Below are 12,240 nucleotides of genomic sequence, written 5' to 3'. Positions count from 1 at the left end.
TCCCCCCAAAATGCCAGTTCCATTTGGCTCTATTCCTTTGCTTGGTCACTTTCTCTACCTGAGATGCCCTTCTTCCTTTTTTTCTGCATCATGAACTTCTCATCATTCTTCAGGAACTCACACGAGTCACTGTGTGTATAAAGCCTTTAGCAAGAGGGCTCTTCCTTCCTTCCCATTAGGCTATAGCATGGCTTTTATTTAGCTTAGTTATCCACCACCAAATCCTTTTCAGAATTGATTAGCAGCAACTTATAAAAATACACATAGCAGTAAAAAACAGATGAACATATAAGAGCAAATAGATTATGGGGGATAGAAAAATAAAGTCAAGAATAAAGTTAGTATAGAAATATGTTCGATCATGGCCTGAATATTGCTGAAGCTGCAGCTTCAGCTTTTACTCTGAACGTCCTTGTCAAAGTGAAAGGGGAAGCACATACTGAAGAGTTTGTCCAGGGACAGCCCAATGCATGACTCCAGTTGCTCTGGAGAAGAGCTTTTCCTGTTACTGAGAATTAAGGGGCATGTTTTTGGGGTGAGTGGGAAGGTTGAGGTGAAGGTGGTACCTAGCCAGGTTTCATGAGGCCGTTTCATCAGAGACCTCAATGCAGCCCTATAGCATGATACCAAAGCACAATTCATAAAAGCAGTTTTACAACATTGAGCACTGTCACCCCAAAACACAGCTGCTTCTTGGTCTAGCTTAATCCAAGGAAAAAATGTAGAACAACCAAAGGAATAACATGTCACATTTGTTGTAGTTATTGTTTTACATCTGTTTACCTCCAAAAGTGATCAGCTTTTCCCAGGCAGGGTCCATGTTTTGTGCTTTGGCTTGATCAATGGTAGAAACCTTACAAGAAAGAATGAGGAGAACCATCTATGGTTTTGATCTTTCCAGGAATCATCACAGTGCTCTCCTTTGGATTCTGTGTACTCAGAAAGCCAGATTCATACCTGAGATCCTCGATTTTAACAAATGATTGTAAGCTTTCCTTACTGTTTTCAAGGACTGACCTGTGCCTGAGGCAGTTTTCAAGTAAATGCACCAGCCAGCTGAAATGGCAACAGCCAAGTGACTGCAGCTAGGGTAGTCTACTAGTAGTACTTACAGAAGAGAGCCTTGGAAAACATTCAGTATATTCAACAGTGCTCCAAGTTTTAAATTTAATTTTCCATTTGTCTATTGCATTTGGGGCTAAGAGGGTCTTATCTTACATTACTATATTGTCATGAATAATGAGGCAGATTCAGAAAGAAGTATGTATTTTCAAGAGAAAAGCAAAAATAGCAAATTTATTGAATGACTTCAGTTCTCTCCCAATAGCTCTTCTCTCTAATTTATGTCAAATACCTTCTGTAATGACATAATACCTTTTCATTTTTTCTAATGGTTACTTTTCTTTTTTTATACACATAGGAACTTGATAAAGAACTCCCAGTGCTTAGGCCATATTTCATTAACGACCCTGAAGCAGCTGGAGTGAGTGAAGCTGGCTTAAGAGTCACATGGCTGGGACATGCAACGGTAATGGTGGAAATGGATGGGCTCATATTTCTCACGGACCCCATCTTTAGCTCTCGTGCTTCGCCGTTGCAGTACATGGGTCCAAAGCGTTTTCGGCATCCTCCGTGCACTATAAGTGAACTCCCCCGGATAGACGCGGTCCTTATCAGTCACAACCACTATGACCACTTGGACTACAATTCTGTCATTGCTTTGAATGAGCGATTTGGTAATGAGTTGAGGTGGTTTGTGCCATTGGGTCTTCTCGACTGGATGCAAAAATGTGGCTGTGAGAATGTGATCGAGTTGGACTGGTGGAAGGAGAATTGTGTCCCTGGACATGATAAGGTCACCTTTGTCTTTACACCTTCCCAGCACTGGTGTAAAAGGACTCTATTGGATGACAACAAGGTTCTGTGGGGCAGTTGGTCTGTGTTGGGCCCTTGGAATCGATTTTTTTTTGCAGGAGACACTGGTTATTGCCCTGCATTTGAAGAGATAGGAAAAAGATTTGGACCTTTTGACCTGGCAGCTATTCCCATTGGAGCATATGAACCAAGGTGTGTGGACTTCCAAAGACAACATTCCTACTTCTATTCCATAAAAAGTTAATGTAAAATAGTCATGATTTTGTGATACTGTAAAATTTGTGATCTTAATGGTGGATTTTGTTATACATTGGGGGTTGGTGGGTCAGTTTCAATTATAACTTTTAATCTTAGTTATATTAATTTTTTAAAATCAGAAATTATATTACCAAGAAAAAAGAATTTATATATCTAGTCCATAAGTTCACATATCATTTTGACTCAAGTTAAACTGGTCAGCCAGTATCAAACCTAACTCTTGTTCTTCATTTCTCCTGGGAGGATTCTCTCCTTCTGTAACTACTTTTGCTCCAGAATTCTCGTGTAGACCAGAAGAAAGCCAGGAATAGGGAATAGGCCTGTAGTCCCTCACGATGGTCTTATTTCAGTTATCACTGATTTTAATCTGGTAATGGCATTATTGCATTGTAAGAGTTAATGTAAAAAATGTCTTGCCCTGGCTAGGTGTCTCAGTTGGTTGTAGTATTGTCCTGTACACCAAAAGATTTCGGGTTTCATCCCTGGTCAGGGCACCTACCCACATTGTGCATTTGATCCTTGGGGCATGTATGGGAGACAGCCGATCGATGTTTCTCACATAGATGTTTGTCTCTCTCTCGCTCTCTTTCTAAAATCAATAACGTATCCTCAGGTGAGGATTTTAAATAAATAAATAAATAAATAATAAATAAATAAAGTTTTCTTTTTTTTTAAAGATTTTATTTATTTTTAGAGAGGGAAGGGAGGGAGAGAGAGAGACACACATCAATGTGCGGTCGCTGGGGGTCATGGCCTGCAACCCAGGCATGTACCCTGACTGGGAATCGAACCTGCGACACTTTGGTTTGCAGCCTGTGCTCAATCCACTGAGCTACGCCAGCCAGGGGCAAGTTTTATTTTCTGAAGTGCATGCACGGATAGATACATACAGAATTGTTTGTATAATGACATTTTATTTAGGCAATCCTGCAAGCAAAAGGATGCTAATATGATTTGAGCAAACCTGATCATTGGTTTCCATCTGGTTTTGTTTTACTAATTATTTTTAAAGACTTTATTTATTTATTTAGAGAGAAGGGGAGTAGGGAGAAAGAGGGGGAGAGAAACATTGATGTGAAAGAGAAATATCGATCGGTTGCCTCTCCCATGTGCCCTAACTGGGGACCAGGCCCACAAACCAAGCATGTGCTCTGTTTTACTTACTGAATTAACTTTATAGGTTCACTAAACCATTTCTTCACTGCCTTTATTAATGCCTATTTCTCTCATTTATTTTTTTCTAGTTTCTTTAAAGGGCTGGGTATTTTAACCTTATTTTAAAATATTATTCTAAATAATAATTCTTGAATTTTACTTTTCCACTTAATTCTAATTCTGAATTCTAATGGAACCTCTCAAAACATCAATTAAGATATTCATAAATCAGTTTCATGTGGTGTTGATCTTTATTCAGTATATTCTTAATATATTAGAATGTCTCTTTTGTAATCGTACAAGTTAAGTTTTCATATGTAGCAAAATAAAAACTTTTCATATATAGGTGATGATGTAATGTGTACATTGAACTACACAAATTCACCTTATGCAGTTTCTCCTTTCTGCTTGTATTGCAGCTGTCTTGTTGGGATGGTAAAAGGATGGGGAGGACATTATTTGCCCTAAGAGATTTAAATTGTAGTAGCCTCTATTGTGTAATTTCTGCTTAGTATTAACAGTTTTAGAAATAACTATAAATTTGAGATGATTATACCACAAATGACTTTCAATAATAGGAATGTCATCCCTACTTTGGGAATTATTCTGTCCAAGTCAGTTGTAAGTCTTTAGTTTAATTTTATACTACAGTAAACATTTTAGGTTTTTCAGATACACCTGAAGGTAGAAAGGAGTATGTCTATCCCTTTGATTTGCAGAAAGGGTTTTTAAAAAGTAAAAAGAAACACCAATAAACTGCATTCTGTGTCAGGAGCTATAGAGAACAGTGTCTCTCTTATCTGCTGCCCAGAACACAGTGTTTCTGTTTCTAGGCTCCCGCAGGGCTTGGCAACACCTGCCATAAATAAGAATCCTGTAGCTGTTACAGATGGAGGAGCTTTTCCATGATGTGTTCTGTAAGGTGCAGGAGCACCTGTGCTGAGTCCATATCCATTAGTCTTGACTGCAGCAGTAGTCGGCAGTAGCAGACCTGGGATGTAAACAATACAAAGACAATGTTTTTCTCTTCTGAACTGATGGTTGGGAGCCCTGGCTGGTGTGGCTCAGTGGATTGAGTGCTGGCCTGCGAACTGAAAGGTCGCTGGTTCGAGTCCCAGTCAGGCCACATGCCTGGGTTCCAGGCCAGGTCCCCAGTTGGGGGGGGTGTGAGAGGCAACCAATTGATGTTTCTCTCTTTCTTTCCCCCTCCCTCCTCATCTCTCTAAACATAAATAAATAAAATCTTAAACAAAACAAAACTATTGGCTGGGAAAGCAAAGGACTTGCTTGTAGATAGTATACTTTCTCTTTGTATGAGAAATAGTATTTCTTTCTCCTGAAAGTGTCCCTGTTCTTTCCAAGGCATTAGGCAGCCTTTCAGTGTTTCTACTAATTAGTTCCCCTCATGAACCGCCTCTTCTAGCCCAACCAAACACCTCACTGTTCAGTTGTATGCTGTTTAAATAAAATCCTTGAATGGTATTGAGTATTTTTGTTCCTGATCTTTAAATATTATAGACTAATTTTTGTTGGCTTTTTGCTTTAGCAAGTTTTAAAACAATTTGTTTCAGCATGTTATTCTGGTTCTTTTCAATTAGAGTTTTAGTTTCTGATTCTTTACCCATTGTTTTGATCCATACCAGAAGTGTAAATACCAGCTTTTTAAAGTAACAGTAAGACATACCTTCAGAATACCTGTTTTTGCCATGTACAATAACCACCCACATTTTTGGCCCAGACTTGCAGGGGGAAAAATCTTTCATTTTAATTTTTTAATTAATTAATTAATATTTAGAAACAAAACCGATTATCATATTCCAGGGTATTACTTTGCATACAGATATTGCTTTCTAGAGTTACACTTTAACACATAAGCATAAATAAAAGAATTAAAAACATTTATATAGATATGGAATTAGTATTACTCATGTATAACACACACCTTTATTTTTTCCTCAAAAAATTTGGGCAAATAAGTGCTCATTATACACAGCAAAATATGGTAAATCATCAGAAAAATCAAAATATACATAACACAAAATCTTACTATTTAAAGGGGAGTTTTGCTTGTGACTTATCTATTGTATAGCAGTTGGTACATGAAATATTTTTGCTTAATTTTTTCTAGAAGAAAAGTAGGTTCAAGAGGGATGGTTTTGCGTACTATGATTTATTCCTGTGCAGAATCTTAAAAGGTTGATTAGATGAAGCAGTCATTATAATGGGCTGGCCAAAAAGTCCATTTAGTTTCTTCTGTAAAATAAAAGATACGTTTTTCATTTTCACCAATAACTATTGATTTGGATGTTTTGAGTATGTTGGCTGTCTTCCATTATTGGCTTCTAGTGGGTAGAGAGTCCAAGGGTGCTGCTACACACCTTCCAATACATCAGACAGCCCCACAAGCAAAGAATTATTTGGCCAAAATGTCAATAGTACCAAGAAATTTCGTAAACCACTTCTGAGACCTCCGGTCAGTCACAGCACCTTCTCCATACACTGCAGAAATCTTTTTTTGTGCTTCAGTTGCATTTTTACCTTTCTTGAAATAATAAAGCATAATATGCTGAAAATGTCTGTTTTCTTCCATCTTCAATATTAAAATGGATGCACAAAAATTAACTAGTATTGATCAGTTTTTTAAAAAATGCATGCTGATATGACAGCTGTCACAATAGAATCTAACAAAATTGTTTTGAATGAAGTTAAAGTCAACTAAGCACCACTAGAGCCATCGTACAGAAAAAACTAAATCAACTTTTTGACCAACTCAATATATTTAAAAGGTTTGAATTAATAAGTTTCTGTGTTTCATCAGGTGGTTTATGAAATACCAGCATGTAGACCCAGAAGAAGCTGTAAGGATTCACACTGATGTTCGAACAAAGAAATCTGTGGCCATTCACTGGGGAACTTTTGCCTTAGCAAATGAGGTGAGTTTGATTGTGATAAAAGTAACTGGTTCTGTTTTTGACCTATGATGGATTCAGACATCACTATATCCAGCAGTGTGTTCAGAGATCAAACTGGAATCAGAACCTGTTTGATTCATAGTCATCCCATGAAGTGGTAAATCTTGAATTAGTAAAACAATATAGTGTGAAAAAAACCCCTCATTGCATGTTGTTCTTTTTTTTTTTTAAGATTTTATTTATTTATTTTAGAGAGGGAAGGGTGGGGGGGGGAGAGAGATAGACATCAATGTGCGGTCACTGGGGGTCATGGCCTGCAACCTAGGCATGCACCCTGACTGGGAATCGAACCTGTGACACTTTGGTTCACAGCCCGCGCTCAATCCACTGAGCTACGCCAGCCAGGCGAATTTGTTCACAGTTTGACATGAGTTGTATAAACCTTATAATCACAAGTCTGTTCAATTATAAAGTAGATGGCAATTTTCAGGGAGGATATTTTGCCTGATTTGTAAGCACTTTAAAATGATTTACATGTAAGTAATTATACTAGCTGCTTACAGGTTAAGGACATCCTTACCTCAGCAACAGTTTGAAATTATACATATAACAGCATCTAATTTATCTGGGAAATGATGAGTGAATTTCCTAGGTGATGTATTAAAACAACTCAGTTTTGGGGGAAATGAATTTTAGGCATTACTAAACATGTTAACTTTTCAAATGACCAGGGTCTTTATTTTGACTGTCTTCTGTTGCAGTAGGGCATAAAACATATCCCCTTAAAGGACACTTATGGTTGCCTGTCTCTTATTGTCTTGAGGCTGGGAGCTTCTGCTTCCACTACTTAACTCTTATTTATCTCTAATCTGCTATCTTGCTTTATACATAGTTGTTTGTTCCTAGGGCTATGGGGTATTTTTATCTCCCTTGCTTGTACTATGAGATAATAGCTTTCCATCACTCAGAAGGCTTTTTTGCCTTCTCCTGTGCCTATTTTCTTTACAGTTAAAACAGCCAAGAATTGACCTATGAAGAAACTCTCATATTTTAGCATCAAAAACCACACTGCAGCTTATTACCAAAATTGTAGCTTATCAAATAAATTATTAGTGTCGGGTGATTGTGTAAGTGTATTGTTGGCTAAGACTTGTAGAGCATAGGGGAAAATAATTTAATAAAACAAATTGTTTTTTAGTGGGAAAGAATTTCATTATTTTGAAATCTCAAATTAAAATTTTGCAAGGGTAATTTCTTGATCTAGGCTATCATTTAAAGTTTTAGTTTATTGGTGATATATTACCAATCTCCTATATGCATAAAAAGACTAAAAGTAGTTTCCTATTGGCAATAAGTGATTATCTGTAGGAATTGTGGGTAACCAATGTATACTTAAAACCTGTTATTCAACACTCAGTGGAAAGGTATCCCTGACCCTCCTAATATAGCCATAAACCTAGAAGTTAAGGGGGTGGGGCAGAGAAGAAAACCTGTGCATTTTAAGCCACAGAAAACTTGCCTGGTTTTTCTAGTACATCACTAGCTGTTGCTTCTTAGTCTCTGCTAGTTCCTTATTTACACGCCCTTTAAACAGTGAGTGCCTTAGGACTCAGTCCATGGACCTCCTCTCTAGCTGGTTACTCCCTTGGGGATTTTATCTGTCGTATGGCTTTAAATACCATCTATCCATTGTACCTGTAGCTCAGGTTTCCCCCCTACTATAATCCACATTTATATTTCCAACTGCCTTAACATTGGTACCAAAACCTAAGTCCAAAACCAAACTTCCCGATTTCCCCTCTAATTTGTTTCTCTTACATCCTCAGTAAATGACAAATCCCTTCTTCTAAAACCTTGACTTGCCTTTCATATTGTCCATCCAGTTTTTCCCCACATGCAGTCAGCTCAACCTTCAGATTATAATCAGACTGTGACCACTTCTCACCACCATCATTGCTACCACATTGCCCTACAGTTTGTTCTCAACACTGCAGAGGTCGGTGACCTTTATACCTTGAGTCAGATCATGACACTTCTCTGCCAGAACTACCTAGTAGCTTCCCATAATGCTCAAGAATCAAAGCCACAGATCTCACACTTGCGTACAAAGCCTATTAATGATGTTAATTCTTCCAATCCATGAACACAGTATATTCTTCCACTATTTGTATTGTCCTCAGTTTCTATCATCAGTGCCCTATAGTTTTCCAAATACAGATCTTCCTGTACCTCCTTGGTTAAATTTATTCCTAGGTACCTCATTTCTTCTTTTTACAATAGTTCATGGAATTGTTTTCTTAGTTTCTCTTTCTGAAAGTTCATTATTAGTGTATAGAAATGCCGTTGATTCCTGAGTATTGATTTTGTACCCTGCTACTTTGCCAAATTCATTTATCGGGGCTAGTAGCTTTTTGGTAGAGTCTATAGGGTTTCTATGTACAATATTATGTCATCTGCAAATAATGAGAGTTTTACTTCCTCCTTTCCAATTTGGATGCCTTTTCTTGTCTCAGCACTGTGGCTAGGTCTTTCAAGTACTATGATTGGTACTATGTTGAGTAAGAGTGGTGAAAGCGGACATCCTTGTTCTTACCCTGATCTTTGAGGGGATGCTTTTAGTTTTGCCCACTGAGTATGAAGTTGGCTGTAGGTATTTTGTATATGGCCTTTATTGTGTTCAAGTGCATTCCCTCTGTTCCCACTTTGCTGAGAGTTTTTATCACAAATAGTGCTGGATTTTAGCAAAAGCTTTTTCTGCATCTATTGATACGATCATGTGGTTTTTACCTTTCATTTTGTTTATGTGATGTGTCACATTTGTTGTTTTATGAATGTTATACCAACCTTGCATCCCAGGGACAAGTCCCACTTAATCATGGTAAATGATCTTTTTAATATATTGCTGGATCTGGTTTGCTGGTATTTTGTTGAGGATTTTAGCCTCAATGTTCATCAGCGATATTGGCCTATAGTTTTCTTTCTTTGTTGTGTCTTTACCTGGTTTTGTAATTAGAAAAATACTGGCCTTGTATAAACAGCTTGGGAGCCTTCTCTTGGATTTTCCGGAATAGTTTGAGAAGGATAGGTGTTTTTCTTTGAGTGGTAAAATTCGCCTGTGAAACTGTTTGGTTCATGACATTTGTTTCCTGGGTGTTTTTTTATTATTGCTTCAATTTCATTAGTTGTTGTCAGTCTAGTCAGGTGTTCCCTTTCTTCCTGATTCAGTCTTGGGAGATTGTATTATTCTAGAAATTTATCCATTTTGCCCAGGTTGTCCAACTTCTTGGCATATAGTTGTTCATAGTATTTTTTCACAACCCTTTCTATTTCTGTGGTATCCGTTATTTCTCCCTTTTCATTTCTGATTTTATTTGGTTCCTCTTTTTTTCTTGATGAGTCTGGTTAAAGGTTCATTAATTTTGTTTATCTTCTCAAAAAACTAGCTCCTGGTTCATTGAGCTTTTGAATTGGTTTTTTTTTGAAGCTCTATGTCATTTATTTCTCCTCTGATCTTGATTATTTCTTTCCTTCTATTCCCTTTGGAATTTTTTTTTTAGTTCTTTTAAGTGTTATAGGGTTAGATTGTTTATTTGAGATCTTTCTGTCTTCTTGAGGTAGGCCTGGGATGCTATAAATTCCCTCTCAGGACTGTTTTCACTGTATCCCATAGGTTATGGGTTGCTGTATGTTCATTTTCTTTTGTTTTTAGATACTTTTTGATTTCTTTCATGATCTCATTGATGATCCATTCATTTTTTAATAACATCCTATTTAGTCTCCATGTATTTGAATGATTTTGAATATTTTTACTGAGGTTGTCTAGTTTCATGCCATTATGATCTGAGAAAATGCTTGATATGATTTCAATTTTCTTGAATTTGACTTCTTTTGTGTCCAACCATGTGGTTTATCTTTGAGAATAATCGATATGTACTTGAAAAGAATGTGCATTCTGATGCTTTTGGAGAAAATGTTCTGTAAATATCAATTAAATCCATTTGATATAGTGTGTCATTTAAGGTTACCATTTCCTTTTTGATTTTTTGTCTGGAAGAGCTGTCCAGTGGTGACAATGGGGTGTTAAAATCCCCTGCAGTGACTATATTGCTGTTGATCTCTTCAAGTCCACCAAGATTTTCTTTATCTTGGGCATCTATAAGGGTTATATCCTCTTTTGTACTATGTAGTGACATTGTCTTTTTATGGCCTGTATTTTGAAGTCTATTTTGTCAGATTGCTTCTAAATTGCTGATTCGATCCTGTTTCCTCTAGCCTGCTTTTCATTCCTCGTAGCGTATTCTTTATTTCTGATACTGCATTCTTCATTTCCAACAGGTTCTTATTTGAGGTTTCTATGTCACTTTTCATGTTGATGTAGTTCTTACTAAGTTCCTTGAACATCCTTATAACCATTACTTTGAACTCTGTGTCTGATAAATTGCTTGCCTTGGTTTCAATTAGCTGTTTTTCTGGGGATTCCTCCTTTTCTTTCATTTGAGGTTGTGTTTGTCTCCCCGTTTTAACTCTTTTTGTTTCTATGAATTAGATAGATTTGGTTTGACTTGCTGTCTTCGTGGGGTGGCAGTATGTGGTAGGAGTCATGTGGAACTCAGTGGTGCAGTCTCCTTATCTCCTGAACTAAGGTCACCATTTCCTTTTTGATTTTTTGTCTGGAAGAGCTGTCCAGTGGTGACAATGGGGTGCTTTAGGAATGCCCTTGTGCAGTTTATGTGGGCTCTCCTGTTGTATTTGGGTCTTGACTGTTGTTGGCCCATACATTGGTGGGTTCTCCTCTGTGGCTGGCTGAGAGACTCAACCCCTACCACATCTTGAATGTGCTGACAGAACAAAGCAATACAACACAGAAAACAAAACCCACACAAGCAAAACAAACAAAAAATCCATCCAACAGCAAAATCAACAATAAAAGAGTAAAGAATAACAAAGTAGAAAGAGAAACAGAATATAAGAAAAATAAGAATATGATTAAGACCAAAGAAAAGAAAAATAATTATGAGGATGGAGGGGAGAGAAACACTAAGAGTAAGGAATAGAAAAAAGGTGGCTGTGTCTTAAGTGGGCTTTGTCTTTCTCCAGGGGCACGAAGCCTACAGCCTTTCACTGCTGGATGCTGTGTGGGTGGGTGATCCCAGCACTGGCCCTCTATGCTTGGGAGCCCAGTCAGAGGTCCAGGCCTCACTGCTCTCTGGGGGAAGCTGTCTGGCAGCTTTGGCCCACTGCCTATGAAAGTGGTGCCAGCCCCTTTTGCTTCCCTGCCCTTAATGCTGGTCTTGAGGTGGTTTCTGCCCATCCTTGGTTAAGTATCTCCTTTTCAGGTAGTCTTCAGTTTGGGTGGATGTTCCCCTCTTATTTTTATTTTCAGCTTGATTCTGTGAGGTGGTGCAAGATAAATTCTACTCCACTGCCATCTGCTGCTCCTCAAAGAGAACTACTTAGACTGTTGTATTTTTACCTCCCACACTTACCCACATTTTGTCCCTAGAATTCATCTACCATTCAGATAATATTTTGTTATTTATTCATTTATTTGTCTCTACTAGACTGTAAGCTCCAGGAAGGCAAGGGTCTCTGTTTTATTCCCTGGCCTGGCTACTCTATGGTGCTCAAAAGGTGCTTGTTGCATTAAGGGCGAAGGCACACTTACCCCTGGTCATTAGATGAGACACCAATCTAACTTTTTTTACTTTTATTCCTGCTTTCTACTTCCACATTATGCAGCTTTTAAATTGAAAATTGGGAAAACCTGTTTGAAGTAAAAGGAAAAAATTGCAGTTATACAATGTAAAGATTTAGGTCAAGAGGGAAATAGCTGGTGAGATGATTTCTTTTTATCCCTTTTAAATCAGTAGTTAGAATAACACATTTTAAGTGGTTTCAGTTTATTTGAAAAAATAGTTGATAGGTTAAAACATCCTGCAAGTGTGCTGTCTTCTTCTCTAAGCTTTGAAAAGGTGAGGAGACAAAGGGGACTAGGGACATTCACCTGTCTTATCCCTGTCCCTCTTCCCCTCTGTAGACT

The 12,240-nt window shown here is 37.7% G+C and overlaps 1 protein-coding gene across 5 annotated transcripts in view; it reads left to right on the top strand.

Moving 5' to 3' along the window:
• NAPEPLD (N-acyl phosphatidylethanolamine phospholipase D) overlaps nt 1–12,240 on the top strand; it is a 63,046-nt gene that overhangs the window by 47,072 nt on the left and 3,734 nt on the right. For all 5 annotated transcript variants that reach the window (XM_045827440.1, XM_045827441.1, XM_045827445.1 and 2 more), the window contains 2 exons: nt 1,421–2,067; nt 6,107–6,221. In XM_045827440.1, the coding sequence (XP_045683396.1) occupies nt 1,421–2,067; nt 6,107–6,221 (762 nt within the window). The remainder of the gene's footprint in view (nt 1–1,420; nt 2,068–6,106; nt 6,222–12,240) is intronic.

Source organism: Phyllostomus hastatus, unplaced genomic scaffold, assembly GCF_019186645.2.
Source record: "Phyllostomus hastatus isolate PE091 unplaced genomic scaffold, TTU_PhHast_1.1 phas_scaffold_78, whole genome shotgun sequence".
Lineage (NCBI taxonomy): Eukaryota > Metazoa > Chordata > Mammalia > Chiroptera > Phyllostomidae > Phyllostomus > Phyllostomus hastatus.
This window is presented reverse-complemented; position numbering and strand designations above follow the sequence as displayed.